We start from the raw sequence: 23,948 nt of genomic DNA on the forward strand, positions 1-23,948 counted from the left end.
CAAATCCCTTTTCCCTTCTACTGCCAACATCTTTTCCAAACCAATCAGTCTATCAATAAAAATCCAATGGAAGCCTATCCAATGGAAGAGTACACCAGAAAGATAGATGCTTTATCAAAACCACTACATGAGTTCAAAGTCAGAAAAAATATTCATGTATTTTTCTGTCCAACATTATACAATATCTGGGTCCTTGCATCTGTCCACTTAAAGAGTTACTTGGAGAGGTCAGAGACAGCCTGTTTCCCTACTGTCCTTGCTTTTCCTGAATCCTGGCACTCCGGACAAGACCATAATAAGCTTGTCTCAAAATTTTCTTTGGGCCTTTCAGTTTTCTTCTCTCTCTCTCTCCCTTCACTCCATTACTAAAACACTTCTTTATTGTTGTTGCTGTTTTTTCAAAGAGTTATTTATTTTATGTGCATATGGGCACCATATGTGTGTCTGCCATCTGTAGAAGTCAGAAGAGGGCATCAAATTCCCTCAAACTGGGAGTAAGAAATGGTTGTGAGCTGCCATGTGGGTACTGAAAACCCAACCTGGATCCTCTGAAAAAATAGTAAGTGCTCTTAACCGCTCTCTAGCCTGTTTTTGTTGTTTTGAAAGTGTGTGTGTGTGTGTGTGTGTGTGTGCGCGCGCGTGCAGAAATGTGTGCATGTCTGTTTGAATGTGGGTGTGTACACATGTGCAGGCTGAGGACAGTTTTAGGTGTTGATCTTCACCTTCCACTTTGTTTGAGCCAGGGTCTCTTGCTTGCTTCTGCATACCGTATTTTTCAGGCACACCTGACCATAAGAGGCACCCAGTTTTTAGAGCATAAAACAAGAAAAAATATTCTGAACCAAATTAGTACTAGTATAATAAAATATTTATTAAAATATAACAAAATAAGGTAATATTAAACAGTGTTAACTCAACAGGAGGAAAGATTTAGAGACTCAATCACTTTTCTAGTTTTCTGGAAAGCCAAAATGTGGCCCCAGTAGAGTCAAAGGGGGCACAAATGGTAGCTAGAGCTTCCTTATTGCTACACAGTTTACTGCACTCCCCCTACCCTGCTCCCTGCAGCAAGCTGACACGCACCTGCTTACCTGGCAGGCTAAGATCGGCATTCGGCTCAGATCATCACGTATAGCAGGGGTGGGGAGACCAAGCTCTGTGTGACAAGGGAGTTTGGCGACACCACCCACGCCTCTTTCTATTCCTGCGGACACACTGAACCCTACGCACATTCCTCCGTTGGCACATTGAAGACATCAGTAAGTGACCTCTTTGTTGATGCCCGATGGACAGCAATCAGACCATAAGGTGCACCCTAATCCCCCCCCCATTTTTGGGGGTGGGGGAAGTGCGTCTTGTGGTCTGAAGAATACGGTCTGTCAGGCTAGGTGACGCAAGCTGCTGCACATTCCTCTCCACTTCCTATGTTGCCATAGGACACTGGAACTATAAACAAAGGCTACTGCACTTGGCCTTACGTGTGTTCTGCGGAATCTGCACTCAGGTTTTCACATTGTACAGTAAGCATGTTAGCCACGGTGCCATCTCCCCAATCCCAAACACTCCTTATTTCCTCCTGCCAATCTACTCTGCTTTGTGATTCTGCGAGCCTGGCTGCACTCACTTGTTCCAGGGAGACTACGGGGTTCTAGGCTCTGGCCACCAGGGCTCAGCAAGGTGGGCCTCATATACCCAAGCAGCTCCCTCTCTCTAATGTCCTGGGTCGCTCTTCTCTTCAGCCCCGATCTATATACCCACCCCCTTCCCTATAAACACCGAGGCTTGTCAGTATAAAGCCTAACTGGTGTTAGATTCCACATATTGCTGGGAAGGCAAGCGTCCTTGAGGATATCCTATCTGCCTGTCCACAAGGGTCTCCACATGGTGGAAGTCCCTAAGTACACAACTCTTTCCTGAGGCAACCCCTTTTTTCCAAGTGCTAATGAGAACAGAGACTAAGAAAAGCTCAAACTCGCCTTGAGAGCACGGCCCTCGCACTGAGAGGCTCCTGATACTGGCTGGCTCTCGAAGTCTGGCCGTGGACCCTCAAATCCCAGGCCTAAGATAATTTGTGGCAGAGCTGCAGAATGTCAAGGCTGTAAGGAAGGCCCAGTCTTCCTGTTTGCCTCCGAAGGAAGGAATACTGATAGGAGTCTGTGTGAGGCCCTGGTTTGTGTTGCTAGAACTCCAGACAGTGAGGGGGAAAAAAAAAAGAAGGCAAAACAGGATGCCCTAAGGGCACACTGCAATTGTCCACAGCCTTTTCAACATGGCAGAAAACCCTGAGTGCATAGCTCCTTGCTGAGGCAACCTCCTCTGTCAACTGCTACACAGGACAAGAACGTAAGTAAAGGCTGACCCTATGCCCTGAGGACAGGCCTTCACACTGCCTAGGCCGGAACTGCATTACCTGCATCGGGGTGTTGTTGTACTTCCTGTCCTGGGGACTCCACATCCTGTGCAAAGAGTCCACCGAGTTCTCAGACAGCTGCTGGGATTTTCGTCCAGCTCTTCGGTTCTTTAAGTCTACATCCTCATAGGGATTCTCCTTGGGAAGCTCTCCTGCAGAGGAGGCAAAGTCAGAGAAGGCCGGAGACAGTGAGAGAGTGAGAGACACAGCATAATTCCCATGAACCCACACAGAGTAACTTCTGCCTGGCTCTTCAGCTTATGAGTCATGCAGCTGCCCATCCGCAGCGGGAGGCTACAAACAGATCCCGGCTCCAAGGCCAGAAGCCAGGCCCACCTCCCAATCCCCAGCCCCCAACCCCCACTCCACCTCCAGTTCAGCCCAGCTCAGCCTTGTCTAGCCCCTGCTTTATACATTTAGGGACTGCACAAGACTGGCAGAGGACAAAGCTGACACAAGTCTGTCCCCGGCTCTAGCCCTGCTGTTTGCTGGGGCGTTGTAACGCCCCCGGAGATCAGCACATCTAGAAAGGCCTTCAGAGATCCCACAGCTGTCCTTGACCCAACCCTCTGGGGGATCCCTCGGGATCCAGCTTCCGGGGTGAGCATGAAAGGACTCCGTGACCTCTAGGGATCAGAGCTTTGCCAGCTCCTCCTCTAACCTACTCCTCCGTTCTCCAAGTCTTTTGGAAAGAGACCTTGTCTCAGGCAACCAGAGGGCCTAACAGCCACAGCAAGTGTTCAGTGACACTTGGCTCCATCCGTCTCCCTCAGCCTAATGGCGGCTCCCTCTCTATTGCTAAGCTCAGCAAAAAGACAATCCTCATGATTCCCCCATTTGGCAGACTGTCCTGCAGCGACATGGGAGTGGGAAAGGCTTGGAAGGAGTCTAGGCCAAAAGAAAGGAGGAGAGTTTGTGTCTTAGGGCCAGTTTCTAAAATCACTGGCACTATACTGATACTACCAGAAAGTTCAGGAAAGCCCCAAACACAGTCCCTGCCCATAAAGATGATAAGACTTTTGAGACACACCCTTGGTTACACCCTCCCGCAGCTTCCTCTCTCCCATCCACGAGGCGTCTCTAGCATACAGTAATACCAAGGAGTCATGTTGCCTCATCAGTCTAAGCTTAATCCGAGCAATAAAATCATGGTGGTAACAAGCTCCAAAGAGGCTCCTTACAAATACAACCCTGACTTCCCCTCCCTTTGTCTTTCTGTACTCTTGCCTTAGTCCCAGTGCCATGGTTTGGGGTCTCTATGGCAGTTAGCACGCCTAGGGAAGGATTTGCTCCTGCAGTGCAAACAGGACTGAGCTTGGGCGAATGCTGAGTCCCTAGCCTATCCTATAGAGGCCTGCACATGTCTTGCCCCCACTCCTACAGGACTGGAAGCAGAGACTGCTGGGATTACAATTCCCCTAAACAAGGAACAGGAGAAAAACCAAACCCAGCATGCTTAGATTCTTCAAGAACCTAAGGTTCTCCTAAACTGTAGCATCTATTTATTAAATAAGAAACCACAACGGATTTAGGAAATGCCTTTACAGACGTGGGGGAGTGAGGAAACAGACTGCAGCAGGAGCAGTACAAATCTCTGTAAACTTATGAGTCAAGGATAGGTCAAGAAGAGAGTTGGGACTGGACTAAATGATTCCCAACACCACATGGTCCCCAGCGATGGAACAGACCTTTTCCTGTAACAGCCATGCCATTAAAATGACTCTTCTCCATTCCAGGGCCCTGACTAAGTGAAGCTGGCCCAGGGGCCCTGCCTGAGAAGCCAGATCTCTAGCCCAGCATCCCCTGTGTGTTTTTCCCAGCCCACTCCACCGTGATGAATACTTCAGCAGGGAGTGGGGTAATTTACTACTTCTTGGTCCCTACCTAACAAATATCTTACAAGGTTGAGAGGTGAAGGGGACAAAGAATAGAAGAATGCCAGGACACAATTATTCCTCATCTGTAAAATAGGACTAGCATATTGCTGTCCAGATCGGGGCAGGAGAAATACTTGTTTATATATATTTCATATTCATTCAAATTGTCTTGGACTAAGTGACTGGCCAGAATCCTCATTCTCTCCAAGCTATAGGAAGATCCATCTCAATCCCTTTCCATCAAAGGTTCTCTGAGCAACTGACATTTGGGGTTGATGAGCTGACCTGACTGTTTATAGGACATTTACTACAATTATGGCCTTTTAATACGAGCTTGGTATTAGCCTCCCTCAGTTATAACCAAAACTGCTATACATTATCAAATGACCACAAAGATGAGGAGGGAGGGACCGAGGGAACAAGGGAGCGAGGCAGGCAGAGAGGGAGAATGGGCACAGCAAGAGAAACAGATGGAACTGTTTCCCTAACTCCTACAATTGAGCTTCAGGTCTTTTTTGTTTGTTTGTTTGTTTGTTTGTTTGTTTGTTTGTTTGTTTTTCGAGACAGGGTTTCTCTGTGTAGCCTTGGCCATCATGGACTCGCTTTGTAGACCAGGCTGGCCTCGAACTCACAGCGATCCGCCTGCCTCTGCCTCCCGAGTGCTGGGATTAAAGGCGTGCGCCACCACGCCCGGCTTGAGCTTCAGGTCTTTTTAAGCTTCCTAATAGTGTCTGAGGTCTGAGTCTTAAGTCTAATTCTTTCTTCCCTCTCAATCCTTCTATTCTCTTTCTCCTTCTTTCTTTCCCCAGAATCAGAGCTCCAAGAAAAAGGTATGAGAGGAGGCCCAGAGAAACAGGGGGTGCACAGCGTGCTGCATGTTGGTGACGGCCTAGGGAAGGACAGTTGGAAAGCACCAGCTTCTGTACACTGGAACCGCCCCTGTGGGGAGGGCTCAGGTGCCTGTTCTTCCTGTCCAGCCCCGGTGCCAGCTTCTGTCTTCTCTAACCTAAGTAACCCGCTAATCACTATGCTGTGCCTCCCAGTCCAAACCCACTTGCCATCCACTCCGGTGACTTGAACTGTTTCACTGACGAACTCTAAATCATCTCTGCAGGCAGGAAAGATGCCTAGAGGTATGGATGGACAGACAGCAAGGAGATGGTGAGTTCTAGAGCCAATAAATGGAACTTGCCGAAAGCAAGTAAGCACTAAAGCAGAGACTGGGACAAAGTGCTCAGAGCACCCTACAGTGAAAGCTGAAGAGGTCAGAGCTGAGTGGAGACCTAAGGTGACAATCTGCCAGGTACTTCTGTGAGATGAGGATCTGGGCAGATCACAGGCTTTCACTTGCAACCCTGGCCACGTGGCTTCCCTAAGACATCCCCGGAGCATTTAAAGGGTGACAGGGTGGTAAGCCAAGACTGTTTCGGAGCAGCCCTATTTCACCAAGCTTGGCTGACGAGGTAAGGACCAGAGGCATCCTTACTCACTGCTGCTTTGTGCTCTTTTCAGAGAGCCATCAGGTCCTAGCCCCACTCCTCCCTACCGCTCTGTGGGCTGTCACACAGGAAAACTGCTTTCTTCATTCCTCATTCTTTCATAACCTAGAATAGTAGTTTAGAAAGGAGTGCATCTATCCAGGGTATCCATAACACTCCAAGCTTCCTGGACTGCACACACCCCTCAGGTCTGTAGCTTCCCTTCCTAGCCATCCTCTGGCTCCAATTAGCTGTTTCTTCTGGGTCTGCCTTTCTCGCTCCCTCACACAGGAGGGAAAATAGGCTTGCAGGCTAGTTCCCTTGGGGACTGATGTTACCGACATTCCCCCACAGCCCGCAGCACCATTCTCTACGCCACGCCTCTTGGCTGCTTTGCTTCCTACTGCACCATCCATGCTAGCAGGTTCCCTCTGTTGCCCAGCCTCTGGGTGAATGGCGGAAGAAGCTGAAGAGGCTTTACTGGCAAGACCCGCTGGCTCTCTTCTGACTTGTATCCCACTGAAGTCCCAATATCCTGGAAGCTCTCACTAGGCCTCAGGTGAGGTAACTGAGGCCTAGTGAGAATCTCCTTGGTCAGGCAGGGCCACCCTCCATCACTCCTTAGCAAGCCGCTTTCTAAGGTGCACTTTCCAGTGTCAGGCTCAGAAGTCAGCTGGCTGTATAGAGCAACACACATGTCCTAAGAGCAAATGCCAAGTCAGACAGACAAAAGTTAACAGCCTCAGGAAGCAAGGCAACAGCTTTCTTTTTGAACCCCACTACTGAAAATTAGTAGGCTTTGAGACATCAACTTTCTGGAGTATCCCACCCAGTATTCTGTAGGCATCACACCTGCTGTGGGCAGGAGGCCAGTAAATTCTCCAAAGTGACCTGCTCATGTTTGCTGCTAACAGAGATGCCCTGTTCTTCTGGGCCTCTGGACTACAATCTCTAACAGTCCAGCAATGCCAGCCCAAAGAGCGGTCCCCAAGATAGATTTAGCATGGGTGCTCTCTGCTTCCCTCATGGATCCACCATCATATACCCAGAATACAGCTTCCTTTATCGCAGTTGACCTGAAACACCACAAAGCTGGATAATCCAGTTGGAACCAGAAAGAGCCTTAATCCTACAAAGCAGAGGCTGGGTAAGACCAAGGTTCCTGTAAGTCAAGAACCACTGATCAATCCTAGGCAAAAAATGAAAATGACCTTCAAAGTTCAGCAACAAGAGAGCTCTGGAAGGTTCTCACATTCTTGAATCTCTTTGAAGAAAGTGGAGGTAAAATGAACCAGAATCTAACAGAACTATTCTCCCTTTTATTTTTTGCCTCTATCCATCTGGTTAGGTCATAAGACTTAGCTGCAAACAAAACACCCAGGGCATCGTCTTAACAGTCTCTTAAAGCCACCTCCACCCCAAATCAGTGTCTGGGTCACTGTCTTACCCTCTTTCCTATGTACCCTCCTTCCTTCTTCCTAAGGCTCCAAGAATTAAAAAGTTAGGTGCATGATTAAGGAAGATGTACAGTCCCAACTTCTCCATGTACGGCACTTCCCCTAGCTTCACTGCATCCATCCGAGAAGTAACCAAGCAGCCCCCATATTTCTTGTCTCCTCATGTAATATCCCAAAGTAGAAAAGAGTCTCCTGAACACATGAGAGGCAGACACCCTCCTCTTCTAGGAAGGCCCAGGAACTATGTCTGTGCCCAAGATACTGTCTCTAAAACTTTCCCCCCAAACAGGGTCTTGAATCATGAACTGGTGTGTGGGAGGGGTGGGAAGGCTTGGGGGGACCACCTGTCTCTTCTTAGTCGAGTTGCTGTAAGAACATACATATCCCTGGAATCCTGGGCAGCACAGAAAGGCCTCCCAAAGCTTGCAAGAGAACAGTAAGGATCACAGTTCTTCCTGCCAGTTGTGCTATAAGGATAATAGGAAAACTACAGCTTTCTGCCATCATAGTGGACACTACCAAGAGGCCTGAGCAGAATTGATAACAGTACAATTTCTGCCAATTGGAAAAGACCCTGTGATAGGAGGCAAGGAAGTGGGATGAGGACGGAAAGATGGAGCAACAGAGCTGTCTCCTTACTCACTAGAAATTTTCTTCCATTCTAGGATACTGTATCTATGTGAGAAGATAAGATGCTTCTCTGATAGATGAACTGGAGATGAAAGTTGTACAGCGCTGCCACTTCGCAAGTAGTAGAGAAAAGGCTTCACTCCCCAGTCTTTCCTGTTGTCAGAGGCACTTATTCCTGCAGTCTCGCTGCAGTGCACTTTTCCATGTTATATGCCCCATACTTAGGCAAGCAATATGTTTATGGGTCTGAATTTGGCTACTAAATTACAAAAACCACTAGCCCAGTAACTGGTAAAGAAGAAACAGGAGCTAGTGAAATAGCTCAGTGGTTAAGAGCTCTTGCTGCTCTTGCAGAAAGCAAGAGCTCTGTTCCTAGCAAGGAATCTGATACCCTCTGCTGACTTCCAGAAGCACCAGGCACGCACATGGTGCACACACACACACACACATACAGGCAGAGCACTAAGACACATAAAACAAATAAAACTAAAATATTGAGGAGAAAACTATAAAGAAATGGCACAGATCAAATAGGGAGCCAGATGGTCCCTTCTTCATAAGACTGTCTTATCCTAAGACTCTGGAAGGTTCTCTGTACTGTGGCCACTACTCTCTCTAATGTTAATTAAGATCACGTTCTCCTAATTCAAGGCCTGAGATAGAACAAGACAACACTAAAATGAGGACAGCTCACTGTTTCTCCCTGCTTTGTACATCTGTTCAGAGACAAATTTTACACAGAATCAACGCCTCCCCTGTCCCAGAAGAGGATAAGGAAAGAACTAAAATTAATATAAAAAATAGCCAGATGGTAGCACTTGCCTATAAGCCTGGTACTTGAAATGCTAAGGCAGGATTTAGAGTTCCAGGTTAACAACCTGAGCTGCACAGCAAAAGACCTGTCTCACAAACAAAAATACCCCGAATAAACCAAACACAAGGCTGTGTTGTCCACTCCTTTGCAGACCCTGAAGTGAAGCTGCTAACACCATGCTTACTCCACCCTGAAAGGCAACTCTTGACAGGGCTGCACTGTGACTCTATACTCTTCAGGTGCCATATGGAAAGCAACCCTAGAAGGTGAAGACAGCGTGTGGCCCAGCAATCTGTTTCCTGACCAGAAAGACAAAGACTGAACAGAGTTACTAGAAGTCCTTGAAAAAAAAAAAAAAAAAAAACCAGTACCTTCTAAATGTGGGAACACAGACTCAGTGCTTGAAACCTTTAACAAGGCCCCTTCACAAAGCCTCATGCCACTGTGGCCAAGGAGAGGGAGCCTGAGGGAAATGGGGCTCATGCTGCCTGCTGTGCCGTAAGTAACAAGGTTCTTTGTGACATAGCAATCTTCTGTCTTTTTCTAGAATCTATGAAACTGAGATACACCTCAGAATGCCCATGTCTCCTCAAAAATCATACCAGAAAGCCGTGTGAGTAGTCTCTGGAAGGCAACTAGGTCAAGATGGCCGAGCTCTCAGAGAGGATCAGTCACCATCTCAGTACAATCCCATTAACTCCCTCACTTCTCCTCAGCCATGTGAGGACACTGAAAATAGGCTTATACCGAACACCCAATCTGTCAGTGTCATATTCTTAGCTCATTTAATCCTAACAACAATTTTTTTGAGATTTGATTTGTATTTCAGGAGTGTTTGCCTGAATGCATATCTGTGTACCATGTGTGTACAGTACTCACGGAGGACAGAAGAAAGCATAAGATCGCCTAAGACTGGAGTTACAGAGAGTTGTGGGATGCCATAGGGTTGCTGGGAACTGACCTTGAGTCCACTTGGAAAGGAGTTCAGTGCTCTTAACCAGTGAGCCTATGAGCATCTCTCCTAGTAGCTGTTTCCGCCATTGCTTACCCAGGGAAGGCCCGCCTCTCCCACTTCCGCCATTGCTTACCCAGGGAATGCCCGCCTCTCCCACTTCCTCCATTGCTTACCCACAACATCTTCATAGGCATTCTCTTCTGAAGTGCTTTTGGATCCGCACTTGCGCTGACTCTCAGTACCGTTCTCAGTGGGAGAAGAGGGATACAAGGATTGGAGGCTGGATGCATCCTCAAACTCAAAGGATTTTCTGTGGATAACAACACCAAGAGTCATTTTGGCTGGACCAGATCCCTCTGTGTTGCAGGTAACGGCCATGGGAAACAGTAAATAAAGGTCAGAGGCCCTGCTCTTCCGATCTGTTGCTGTACTGCCAAGTAAGTCTGAAGAGCGCCAGTCCGAGTGACTGTAATGTGCTTAATTAACCTTTATAATACCAGTATGAGGTAATTAACTTCCACAGTTTAAAAACAGCCTGTCTGACATGGCTTGGTGGAGCATGTCTTTAATCCCAGCATTCAGGGAGGCAGAGGCACACAGAACATTGTGAGTTCCAGGCCAGCCTGGTCTACAAAGCGAGTCCAGGACAGCCAAGGCTACACAGAGAAACCCTGTCTCGAAAAACAAACAAAATGGTGGAAAAGGCATTTGCCACCAAACCTAATGATCTAAGTTCAATCCCCAGGACCCATGTATAGAAAAATAACTTTTTTTTTCTTTCTATTTATTTAGGTTTGTTTTTGTTTTCCAAAACAGGTTCTCTCTATGTAGTCCTGGCTGTCCTAGAACTCTCTGTAGACCAGGCTGGCCTCGAACTCAGAGATCTGCCTGTCTCTGCCTCTGGACTGCTTAGTTTAAAGGCACGTACCACCAATGCCCAGTTAAGAACCAACTCTGATAAATTGTCCTCTGCCTAAAATAAATAAATGTAATCAGTTAAAAAACAAAAACAAAACAAAAATGTGGTTAGATGCCATGTCAAATATACCTGTTTTTGCGTCATCTCATTGGCCTTCAGGTAGTGATGGCAGGTACTGTGCCATTTACAAACAAGAAGACTGAAGGGACAGAGGCAGGACTTTCCAAGGCTGCCTGCTTCCAGAGTCTAGGCTTCCAATACAACTCTGGTCTCTCAGACCTAGAAAGCATCCTTCTTGAGAGAAGTCTAGCATTTCCAAAGGAACAGAGAGTACAAACAGTCTCCTATCAAGGACTCTGAGCAGGCAATAAGATCTCAACACTGGAAGGGCATCTCCAGGGCTGTTAGAAGGGTAGAGGAAATGGTACAGGATGGGTTGTTGACACAAGATGGGCTGAACCCTCAAAAAAAGGTCAGACCTCTTCTTCAGCATCCTACACTGCAGAACTGCAACCACAGCTTCTTGGGTTCTTAGCCCACAGCACCTCTTCTTCCTCTCCCCCCATATAAGTTGGGATGTTGGCTGAGTCCTCTAAGGCATGTCCCTCCCAGTGAAGGCCAAGGAGATGACACATAAGGAAGTACACTTGACATGGCATCTGGCCAGGTTTTGTCTTTTATTAATTATGTTTACTTATTTTAGCAATGAATGTGGAGTCAGAAGACAACTTATTGGTTGTCTTTCCATTACTCGGTCCTCTAAATTTCCCCTTCATGTCTCCTGGGGAAAGAAGAGCAGCATGGCAGAACCCTTCTTACCCATGAGTATCTTCCTCTTTCAATGACATCTTTTCTTTCTTTATTGAAATCTCATCTTGAGAGCCCTGGGTTGCCTGTCCAGGAGCTACACAGTCCTCTTAAGCTCACCTGGCCCCGCTGCAGCATTCAACCAACACAACCCTTTATCCTGGCACACTCCTCTTGCACTCTCATGACAAATCAGCTCCAGTTTTCATATACCCCTGGCAATTATTTTTCAGGATTGAATGAAGGATTCTTTTTTTGCTTGTTGGGGTTGTTGTTGTTGTTTGTTTGTTTGTTTGTTTAGGACAGGGTCTCTCTCTGCGTAGCCTTGGCTGTCTTGGACTCACTTTGTAGACCAGGCTGGCCTCAAACACACATTGATCCACCTGCCTCTGCCTCCCTAGTGCTGGGATTAAAGGTGTGTCCCACTATGCCTGGTTCAAGGATTTTTTTAAGGCTATTCTTAACATTTATTATTTTCAGACAGGGTCTCTCTTTGTAGCCTAGCTGGCCTAGAACTCAACTATATAGACCAGAGATTGCCTGCCTATACCCTTCTAGGATTAAAGGCGTGTTACCATGCCCACCTCTAAATGCCAGGATTTCTCAGAATTCTGTCTTTTGATCTCCTTTCCTCATATGTACAAATATCCATGGCCAAGTACTTTATTCCTGATGCCTCATAATTTCTGTCTTGGGCCAAGACTTCCCAACTAAATAATCAAATACTGCGTAAGATCAAGCCTTCACTAGTGTAAGAGTAGATTTGACATCTTATGCAGGTACCATGTTGAAGGCCAACACATTGCCTCTCATCAAGATAAATATAGTCTATTTCTTTCTACTATTTTGTTATGTGTGCATGTATGTACATGTTCATGTAGGTGAGGAATCAGACATGGTTAAGCTACACATGGTTAACTTCCTTGATTATTCTCCACGTTGTTTGTTTGTTTTTGAGACAGGGTCTCACTCTCTGTGGCCTTGGCTGGCTTGAAACTCTATATGTAGACCAGATTGGCCTCAGACTGAGACATCTGCCTGCCTCCCAAGTGCTGGGATTAAGTAAAGGTGAGCACCACTCTCATGTGCCTTGTTTCTGGAGCTCACTGACTCAGCTAGGCTGGCTCACCAACACATTCCAGGGGATCTGCCCATTCTGACTCCATCCCTACCACCTGGGGCTGCCATGTACCATGCCCAGTTCTTACATGGGTGGTAGAAACATGAACTCCAGTCTTCATGCTTGAGTGGAAAGCATGTAACTGACTGAGTACTGAGCCAGCTCCCTAGCATCTCTTCCTCAGACATTTTAATGCCTCCATCACCCCTGCTTGGTTGGGTACAATAAATATCTGGTTTTCATTTCTTTAAAACAAGTTTGTAAGAAACACAGCTGATATAACAAAAATAAACTTACCATCATGGACTCCTCAAAAGGAACACAACAGCTTACACTTTCTCCAAATGCACAGGCTAAAGTCTGCTAAATTCTTGATGAGATCCCACCATATATAATATATGTACATTACATGAAAGTGTGATCAACTCTCTCCTATTCACTCTTGCTACCTAGCCAACTGTCTTTTGTTGTTCTAAATCTGTCTCAGTAATTACCTCCAGGAGTGGCCTCCCCTCACTTCTGAGCTCAATTTAGATGCTTCTACTCCAAGTCTCTGCAGTGGTTTCTGCATTGCCAGGGATCATGGTGCATGCCATGGTATCTACGATTTATCTATGAATCACATTTTCAAGTCCTTCAAGGGAGACCCATGTCTCATTTGCCTCTGTGTCTTTTGGACAAGCACAAGGCTAGGTGCACAGCAGGCTTTAGATGGATGTTAGCAGAAATGTATAAATACAGACAAAGCACACTTGGCAGGATAGTAAATAAATTAAGGAGCCAGTAGGCATTCTTAGGGTAGGCCAAACCATAAGACTGTATATAGCCATGAGGTGCTCTGGCTCAGGAGTCTGAAACTTTTTGATTCTTCCCCTACATATGGACAAGTCTGTATTTGAGATGGGGTATGCTGGGTGAAGTGCTAAGACTGGTAACACACTAGAAGATTCCCAGAAGGGAAGCAAGCTGAATGTCCACCCAATCTTGGGATACATAGGTTAATGGTAAGGATTCCAAAGAAAGTTTGCCTCCAGCCTGACAGAGACTCGGGCTAACAGTACCTTTCATCTTTCACCAACTCCAGCTGCTGAGTCACACCTAGGAGCTGTCCCTGTTTGGTCAGGGTCAAAAGTGCCAAAACTAATGAGGAACCAATCGAAGTTCCCAGAAAAGGTAGTACTTGGATTTCGCCAAGAAGCTGGTGAGATATTTTTCCATATGTCTCTTTTTCAAGACCCAAGAACCACCCTTTGAAACAGCACCAGAGCACCTGTGCAGGCTGCAGGCCCTCAAGATAGAGGAATCATACTGACATTGTCAACATTCTTGTGTTAATGATAAAGTATAATCTTCTGGTAAAGTTTCACTTTAAAAAAATTAATTTTCAGTGCAGGTACTTCATGTGATTATGAGACTAATATCCTACCAGTCCTTCAACAGACTGTCTTCTCTAGAAGACCTAAAATGAAGGCGGCTTTGACCTTTTAATGATGGATTAAGGAATCGTTAATGTAGCTGGCTCTACACCAACAAAACTAGTCAACACCTTCAGTACCCAGCACTGGCAAGAATGGCTTTCATCCTCTTTCTTCCACTGAAGAGCAGGAGAACAAGTCTGGTGGTGGCACATGATTTTAAACACAGCACTTAGGAGGCCAAGGCAAGAGGATCGATCTCTGTAAGTTCAAGGCCAGCCTGGTCTATAGCAAGTTCAGGCCAGATACAAAATGGTGTGGGAGGTGTGCAGCAAGGGAGACAGAGACAGATGGAGAGGGAGAAAGAGCAGGGGAACCATTTCTCTGCCACAACAGCCAAACTAATACTCATTCAATGCTTCAGAGCTTATAGCACACTCCTGTGACCCACGTGCAATCTGCTCTTGCTTCTTGTATTTAAAAGACTGCCATTGGGTCCCATTTCCTGACACAGGAGGGCATGCCTTACCTGTTCTGTGACTTCCGGTGACCACGCATATCCTTCTTTGGTCTCCGGGTGACTGGAGGGGCTGGGGTGGAAGGCAAGGGGGGTGGAGCAGCAGGTGTGGGCGAAGGAGGTAGACCATTGCTTGGCTTAGTCTTGGGGTTCTTGTCAGCCTCGTATTCAAAGGTACGTTTGGGCTTGGGAACAGGGTTCACAGCGGGATCGGGGGAGCTCTTCAAAGGTAGCAGCTGGGTGCTAGGGCTATTTCCAGGGGTCCCTGATGTCATGGAACCACTGTCTTCCCTGTCCAGGGGTGGGCCTGCCTCCCCAAGAACTCCAGCCACTCCTGCTCTGCTGCTGCTGGAGCTCACACTTGAAGTCCCTGTTGGCTCCTCCAAGGTTCCCAAAGTTCCAGTCTTCCTCCTCCCACGGTCTACGCTGTAGCAGCTGCTGGGGAGCTGGGGGAGACCCCGGCCAGGCTGCTCCTTTAGGGCTTGTTCAATTTTCTGGATTCGGCTCAGCACTGCTGAGCTCTCTTTCCTGCTGCCATGACCCCTGAGCAAGGCACTAGGCTCAGTCCGGCTTGGCCGCTTCTCCAGCCGGTATGAAGAGTCCCGTACAGGGAGTGCCTCTCCCTCCTCCTCTGTCTCGGGGTAGGAACACTCAGAGAAGGTTCTGCTCATCCTCCGGAGGCCTTTGAAATCAAAGGTCTTTTCTGAGCTACAGGGGGATGGCAGCACGCTGGGGCAGCCCACACTGGGGCAGCCCTCACTGGCCACCCACTCGCTCCCAGAGCCCTCCCGCTTCTCCCCACACAGATTCATCCTGGGTGAAGCCTCTCGGTGGCGACCTTCCCATGCTGAGATCTTCTCCCGGATACCCAGGCTATGGGCTCGGGTACCAGTGCAACTCTGCAAGACACTCCGAGGGCCAGCTGCTGGCCCTAGGAATGGGGTGCTCTGGGCAAGAAGAAGGCAAGCAGCCACACCCTCTACATCCTGGGCCGCACCCTGGACAGTCTCCTTCTGGTCCTCTCTTTTGTGCACTGAAGGGGTTCTGTCCAAGCAGCTGAAGCCGGTAGACTTGAGGGTAAAGGTGGGTGGTGAAGTCTCTGGGGAGGGATCTTGAGGACCCAGGGGTGAAGGATTGCGAGAATGCCGGTCCTTGAGGAGCCCCTGGGAATTAGAGTGGCTGGGGTACCTGCAAGCTGAGGTTTCACTATCACTGAGTGGGTAGATGGGACTTCTTGGTGGGTACAAAACTGGAGGTGGAGAGACTGACTGAGACCTAAGAGCAAAGAGGAGAAAAAAGAAAAGAAAATGGTGGTGAGTGGTCTAAACACCAGACTGGTCATATTTCATGTTCTGTTTCTGTAGAAGTCTCAAAACTACTCTGCAAGTGCCCCCCCTCCGGCCCCCAACCACCACTAATCCCATCACTTGAGAGATGGAGACAGCAGGGTCATGAGTTCAAGGTCATCACTGGCTACACGGTGAGTCTGAGGACAGCCTGGAATAGTGTGTCCCAATGTCCTCAAATAAAGAACAGCTCTTTCAGCCATGGCAGGCCAACCTCCAGGGACCTTTCTGTCTAGCTCATCTTCAGAGACCTGAGTAATGTATGAAGCAGAGCCTGTTCTACAACAGACTAGAAAGTCCCAGGACTCAGAATCTGTCAGCCAGAGAAAAGTAAGACCAGTGACGTACTGCCTGCCACATGGCCAACTGGGTTTTTTTACATTTTTTTTTTTTTTGGTTTTTCGAGACAGGGTTTCTCTGTGTAGCCTTGGCCATTCTGGACTCACTTTGTAGACCAGGCTGGCTTCGAACTCACAGTGATCCACCTGCCTCTGCCTCCCGAGTGCTGGGATTAAAGGCGTGCGCCACCACGCCCGGCCCTGTAACACTGCATTTGCATTATAAGTATTCCTGAACTATCAATATGATATCAATGAATGTGCAGATGGGAAGAGATGGTAACGACCAACTTTCTTGAACTGCAGCAAAACAGGTCCAACACATATTCTCAAATGCCTTGTGGCCTTTAAACCCTTGGCTGTCTCCCCTGAGACTGTGTTACTGATACAAGATTCTACTATCCTGACCAGAATTAGGGTCCCCAAGGGCCTCACAAAGGTTAGACAGACCCCTCAAGAAAGAGTCCTTTCCATTCTCTCCGAGGGCTCTTTACACAGCTCCACCCTGTAAGAGTGGCTTTGTATCCCACAAGCCAGCTTGAAATCCATACACAGATCTCAGCAAGCACTCCTATATACACGGACTCATTTTACCTTCATGAAAATGCTATTAGGTCATTATTCTGTATTATTATCTTCATGCTGCAAATAAAGTGACACAAAGACTTAGTTAGACTCACCCCAGGTTACTCAGATCTAAGTAGTGAAGCCACAGTATGAATTTACACTACAGCATGTTGCTTCTAAAGCGAAAACAGTACCAGAGGGCTACACACCCTAGCGCAAAGACCCATGCTTATGCTTCACTATTTATAATAACTAAAAAATAGAAATACCCTAGATATCCATTGATGACTAGACTAAAGTAATGTGATACACATACACACACACACACACACACACACACAAAATAGGGTTTTACTCAGCCATAAAGAAAAATTAAATCATGATATCTGCAGGAAAATCGATGGAATTAGAAATTCTTTTTGTTGTTGTTCTTTGTCTTTTGAGATAGGATTCCACTATGTGACAGAGCCCTGGCTGTTGTAGAACTTACTCTGTAGACCAGGCTGGCCTTAAATTCACAGAGGTCTGCCCACCTGAGTGCTGGGAATAAAGGTGTGTACCACCATACCTGGCTTGATATTTTTGTTGTTGGCTTTGTTTCAAATTCTTTTACTAAGCAAAGTGACCCAGATATAGAACCACATGATTTTTCTCATAATCAGATCTAAGGTTTACTTACACACACACACACACACACACACACACACACACACACACACACACACACACTCATACATAATACACATACATATTGTGGGTCATGAAATTAGAAGAGGGACTATGGAAGGGGAAAAGGAGTCTTAGGTAGGAGGAGGGGTAATAGAAAACATGTATTATTCAAATTCCTACAATGGAACCCACTATTTTATATGTTAATTTTAAAACATTTTAATGGAGAAGAAATAAAAACGCAACCAGTAAGCAGTAGCCTCTTCCATTTTGGGGAACTCTTGGGCTCACCAGGAATCCTCCACAGCACTGAACACAGCCCAGTCTAGAACACGTTTATAAACACGTCTAAGTCATGTGGTCTACATCTATAAAGCAGTCTATGACTGTTGAAAAGAAATGAGAGGAAAAGGTAAAGTGAGTGAACTTACTGAAGAGAGCTAGGAGCAAGCTTCCTCTTCAGCCATTTTTCTGGTGTCCACTATGATAATAGCAGCTCAAAGGTGGTATGGCTTTGCGAACACTGAACCCAGGGAAGGTCTGTGTGATCAAAAGCTGGGCTGTTCAGCTTCATAGCCTCCAAAGTGCCATGCCATCTCCAGGACACCAGCCAGCTGCTCCTGTGCCAAGTGGCTGTCACCACTTGCTCACATACAGAAAAGCGTAGCTCTGGAAGGGTCAGGATTGCCTGTTGTGTCACAGCCTCTGACTGCCCTGATCAACAGGAAACCTCAACATGCTTAAATTGTTTTTAAAAAGGCAAGTCAAACAAGAGCCATTAAACGTATACATAAGGCATAGATGAGAGGACTACAGTGCACAGCCGAGCCCATGACCAAGAGCCTACTCAGTGAGGAAGTGAAAACAGAAGCCTCAGCCCTCTGTAGTGGGCACTAACAGAAAGGAGAGCCTAAAGAGACCCTGCCCTACAGGGGTCCCTAGTCTCTCTTGTGTTATAAAGCCACAGATATAAAAGGCATCAATCTAGCCCCCTATAAAGCTAAGCCCTTGTTTTGGTGAGTCTCAGCTGGAGATGGGAGAAGCGCCTCCACAGGTCTCTGCTCCCAGGTTAGGGAACAGCTCGGAAGAATTAGTCACTTCTCACAGAAGGCTTAAGGAAAGATAAAACAGGGCTGTGGGCAGATGTCAGGGTGCTCGGATCTTTGTGACAAGGAGTTTGCACATCAGGTAGCACCGCTGCCATGTGAGATAACACTCAGCTTTGGTCTTCCATTTCATTTAGTTGTCTTTTATCCCTAAACAGGTTGAGAGAGAAAGTAAGACAGTCCCTCACCGGTCAGGTGAGAGAAAATGACAGCAAAGATAATGACAGTGCCTGGGTCCAGATGTTCTCACAAAGCCAAGGCCCCGAGGAAACCGTTCCTTGGTGTCTTCAAGCACACTGAAACTAGTGACTCCCTTGGTTCAGATTCAGCGAGGGTTAGTGAAGAGCTCTTTAGGGACCTCCCCATGTATGTGTATACATGCCTCAAGCTTGAGACCCAGGTTGGCTCTTCATCCACTTGCTATACTGTGTAGCAGGTACACTCAGTTACTAGCCCAGGCATGAAGAATCAGCAAAGACCACCCCCACCCTTGCTTCTTCCTGTAAGTACTACCTAATGGAGTTAGCTTTTCTTTGCCATCTGAGCCATCCCTACACTGGTTTGTGCTTTCGTGCCTCTGGTTTTACCCCCATAGATGAAGAAAGGACAAAAGGTCTGTAGCCTTCCCACTCCAAACCACATCTGGATCCAACCTGCTCCCCAACATACCTGGCTACTCCATGACGGCACCCTATCAGCTCTGCTTCCTAAGATCCCTCACAGGCCCTACCCTGATTCCCACTACTATTGCTATTCCTTTTATTCAGATCTTTTCTTGCACCAGGACTGAAAACAGTCTCTTGACTTTTCTTTGCCTTAGTCTCACCCGTGTTCTGGTCCACCATTTCATCTCTGGCATCTTTACATAGTGCAAAACTCGCTAAAATCCCCTACTAGACTAAAAAGCAAGGCTTGCAAGGACCCCATGATTTGGTTCCTACTTAGGTTCGCCTTCATCACCTCACACTGTCTTTCCTTCCAGAACCAATCCTGCATCCCATCCAAAAGCACATCAAACTAGATTTTTTTTTCTTCACCCTACCCCCGTTCCCCCAGGTAGAGATGGACAATTTTTAATCCCTTCACTATAGCTAGAAAAATATCTATTATGGTATACTACTTATAAGGGTGTCCAACCTTGATACTGCAACATGATGCTGTCATTTGCAAGTATACTAGGCCATATTCATAGGTATCACAAGGTGCAGGCTGGACATGCCTACATCAGATTGCTTCCCAATATATCTCCTTAGTAGATAACAAATGGACTTACTTGAAGGTTATGATACTATCTTGTTAAATCTTGTTATTCACTGCACCTAAATGTAATTTTTTATATTTGATGAGTGAGTGAGTGAGTGAGTGAGTGAGTGAGTGAGTGAGTGAAAAGATAAGCAGTGAAAACCTTGGTTTTCTTTTATGCCTGCCCAACCCACTGTCTACAAATGTCCCTGCCCAACACAGAAAGATACACAAAACACTTAATGTAACAGTAAGGCTGTCAGCCCAAAGCCCTCCCCAACACAGCAACAACTGTATACCAGACCAACTGCCTAGAGATCTGAATCTGGTTCTGTCAATTTCCTTGATTTGCTCACAAGCAGGTCACCTATATTTTCCAAATCTCAAGTTCTTTATGGAACACTTTCTCTGATTATCTGAAAGCACTAGCTGTGTGACGAAGATTATGTCAATGTATAAAAGTGAACATTGAATAACTCCGAAACTGCAAGAGAAGTATAAGACAAAAGCAAACACAAAGCAACTAATACATAATCAAGATGTTCTTTAATGGCTTACTCTGTTCTCAATGCCAGAGCCTGGCCTGAGGGAGGCAGCCACTGTGGAACTGGGCACCTGATGTGCCACAGGTTGTCATCGGCAGCCAGTTCTATTGCTTGATACAGACATAGATGCCAACACCATGGCATAAAACTTGCCAAAATAAACATTTTCAGGAGACAGGGAGTTAGAAAAACAGATAAAAGCAAAGGGGGTGGGGGAAAGTATACAGGAAATTTAAAAGAATGTAAGAATATAAACACACATGCATGGAGATAAATATTTAAGACAAGTGATTTTTTTAAAAGGGCAGGAACTGAGGTATGGAAATAGAACAAATTTAAAGAGAAAGCAATGTGTGTGAATGTCTCCATACATGCAGACAGAAGTTGTGTCTTAAAATGCAAACTATTTCCTCTGCTACAAATATAACCCAACCCCAATGTGGGCCCTGTGCCCTCTCCTCCTCCTCTTCCTCCTCCTCTTCTTTTTCCTCCTCTTCCTCCTCCTTTTTCTCTCTCCTGAGGACAGGGTCTCTTATAGTCCAGGCTGGCCTTGAACTCCCTGTGTAGTTGAGGCTGATCTTAAATTCCTGATCACCCTGCCTCCATCTTCTAAGTGCTGGGATTACAGGTATGCACATCTGATTCTCTTAATAGCAGGAAGCATTTCTGTCCAAAGACACCTTGCATATTGCTAAGCTCACCCAGAACTTTTTTGGAGAGAAGACTGTCAATGTTCTTCTAAACTCAGCTTGCTGAAATTACAGGTGGATCTGGGATGGAGAGGGGGTGGATGGAGGGGATAGCCAGGGGGATTGCTAAAACTAAGTAAGAGGCCAAATTGGAAGGAAGTATTTGGGAGAAAGTCGTTGGTGCCCATGTAACCAGCCCAGACATATCAGGATGTACTGTGAACACTAGAAAGTGAGCTTTCTTTGGGGAGGGAGGAATGCTCCATCGGTGCTTAGTGTGCTTCAGACAAAACTGGAGTTGGTTGCTAAGCACCGCTTAACTGCAATGAGCTGCTGACTCCCCAAGTAGGAGCATTCTCCAATCACTCAGAGATAGCCTCGACTCTGGGGGAGGCATTTCCAACGTACTGCCCTGTACTGTGAACACAGGGGATGAGAAAAAGGAGGACCGGAGTCTGAGTTGTGTCATCAAGACCAGTATTTTGCTCCTTGGCCTAAAAGCTCAACAACCTACTCCAGAGGAGTTCCAATAGCGGGGTAAAGGAGGGGGTGTGTTAACTTAGCCTTCCTACTGCCCCAGCCAATCCCATCTCAAATGACTAAAAACCCTCAAGAGTCCAGAAAGCCTCAGCCCCCAAGTGAGCTACCAGCAGGCCATGACTATAGAGACCTGCAAGGTCAAACTAAGCAAAAGGCTGCTGTGGGTCTATGAAAAAACTGGCCACTTTGCTTCCATAAAGTAGACCCAAGCCATATCTGTGCCCCAGTCTCCAGCTGACTTTTAAGGCAGCACAGAAGAGATGGGCGAGTCTCTTCTGAGTGAAAGTCTCAGCCCTCTCAGAAGCAGCAGCGATGAGCAAGGAGTTCTTCCACATAGAAGCCTTCTCTGAGGACACAGAACTGACAGGAAAATGCTAGCACCCTGCTCCAGTACAACCTAGACAGCAATGTAGAGAGGGCTTTACACAAAGCCGAGGACAAAAATGAAGTTCCAGAAGACAATGCCAAAGACACTTGTGACGGTTTTAGAACATGGTCCCCAAATTCTCTGCCATGTCTCCTGCCAAAGTGATCCTTTGCTCTTGAGCCTGGACTCTGTAACTACATGACCAACAAGATAGAGCAGAAATGAATCTGTGCCACTTGTCAGGCCAAGCCCTTGAGAGACAGAGCTTCTAGTTCCTGCCCCTCAAGCTATGTGTAATGTCAGGACAACTAGAGAGCCAAGCCTAGGTATTCTGGCTCAAAGACCTTGGGGGTGGTCCCAGGAACATCCAGCCTCAACATGTGTCAAGACACTGCCAGATGATATAGTCTCTGCCGCTACATCAGTGCTCAGCTTGAATTTCTAACTCGTAGAAGACAAAAGAGGGACTGGGGAGATGGCTCAGCAGTTAAGAGCACTGGCCGTTCTTTCAGAAGACCTGAGTTCAATTCCCAGCACCCACATGGCAGCTCACAACAGCCTGAAACTCCAATTCCAGGAGATTTGACATACTCACACAGATATACATACAGGCAAAACACAAATGCACGATAGATAGATAGACAGAAAGATAGATAGATAGACAGATAGAAAGAAGATCTAAAAGAAGACTTTATACAAAATTTAAAGGATGGATAAAAATGATTTAAGTAATATTTTTGGCTTTAGGGTTTTTTTTTTTTTTTAAGACCTACCAGGTTTTGTTTTATTTTTTGTTTTTGTTTGTTTGGTTTGGTTTTTCAAGACAGGGTTTCTCTGTGTAGCCTTGGCTATCCTGCACTTGCTTTGTAGACTAGGGTAGCCCCACCGCGATCTGCTTGCCTCTGGCCCCCTGAGTAGTAGAATTAAAGGCATGTGCCACCATGCCTGGCCCACCCCCAGTGACACACTTCCTCCAACAAGGCTACATGGCTTAACCCTTCTCAATTAGTGCCACTCTCCGATGACCAAGCATCCAAATATATGAGCATAAGGGGGCATTCTTATTCAAACCATCATGCCTCGAATGTACATGACCCTAGGTTCTATTCCCAGGACCATAAGGGGAAAACCAAACACACAACAAACACCAGGCCCTGTGGCTTCTTGGGCTAAAGACATAAAAAGCCACATATTCCTGTCTTGCTCGCTTAGGATTCTTACTCTTGGCACCCAGGCATCATGACAGAAAGTCATGGGGCTTATTCCCCAGGTGAGGCCCCACTGACTGCCAGCACTGACTGTCATTTCAGATCATTCTAACCTCTAACCACTTTGTCACCTTTAACCTTTAGGCCATGCTACCTGATGCTGCAAGAGGGACAAACTTTACGGGACGAACCCTATGCAATTTACAATTGATGAACAAAATAAATGACATAAAACATTTTACGCCTCTAAGCTTGTGGTCATTGGTTATATATCAATCACTAAATACACCCATCCCAGTTAAATTCTGGGAAGCTCAAGCAGAGGGTGGCCGAGGCTCCCGGCCCCCATATGTGGTAGCCTACCGTGGCTAGGCAGGCTTTGCGACACTTTCATTCCCTATCACCCTCAGCTTTTTGAAAACGCATATTAATGTTTTGCCTGTATGCATCATGTGCATGGACGCACGGTGACCACAGAGACCAGAAGAGGGTGTTGGAGCTCCTGGAACTGGAACAACACATGACTGCCAATCACCATGATGTTGGAAGTTGAACTCATGTCCTCTGCAAGAGCAACAAGTGCTCTTAGCTACTAAGCCATCTCCCCAGCCCAGTATTTGCAGAAGACACTTTTCTCTGTGCCTCCGTTTTCCAATGTATAAATCAGTTCTGACTTTCTAAAACTTTACAGAGTGAATGGGCAGTGACCAACGTAGAAAAGGAGCATCAATTAGCAGTGGACTGTGTTCCATAAAGGAGGCTACCTTCCCTAACAGAGTGACCAACACATAGGCAGTGCTCTCTATAGCCCAGGCAATGCTGCAGGCTCTGGGAGCCCAGATGGAAGTCAAAGTCCTTATCTTCAGGAAACTGACATTTCTTACAGATACCCAGGTTTCCTATACCCCACAACCAGAATCAAGACCACCAAA

General features: G+C 46.6%; 1 protein-coding gene across 9 annotated transcripts in view; it reads right to left on the minus strand.

Annotated features, from left to right (window-relative positions):
* The window catches only part of Dennd2b (DENN domain containing 2B), a 196,961-nt gene that overhangs the window by 22,087 nt on the left and 150,926 nt on the right, over positions 1-23,948 (minus strand). For all 9 annotated transcript variants that reach the window (XR_007830935.1, XM_051149198.1, XM_051149202.1 and 6 more), the window contains 3 exons: positions 14,412-15,674; positions 9,795-9,931; positions 2,411-2,562 (listed from right to left, as the gene is read on the minus strand). Coding sequence is in view for 8 of the 9 variants with exons in the window: in XM_051149198.1 (XP_051005155.1) it covers positions 2,411-2,562; positions 9,795-9,931; positions 14,412-15,674 (1,552 nt within the window). In the remaining variant the exon portion in view is untranslated. The remainder of the gene's footprint in view (positions 1-2,410; positions 2,563-9,794; positions 9,932-14,411; positions 15,675-23,948) is intronic.

Source organism: Acomys russatus, chromosome 7 (genome assembly GCF_903995435.1).
Source record: "Acomys russatus chromosome 7, mAcoRus1.1, whole genome shotgun sequence".
Classification (NCBI taxonomy): Eukaryota; Metazoa; Chordata; class Mammalia; order Rodentia; family Muridae; genus Acomys; species Acomys russatus.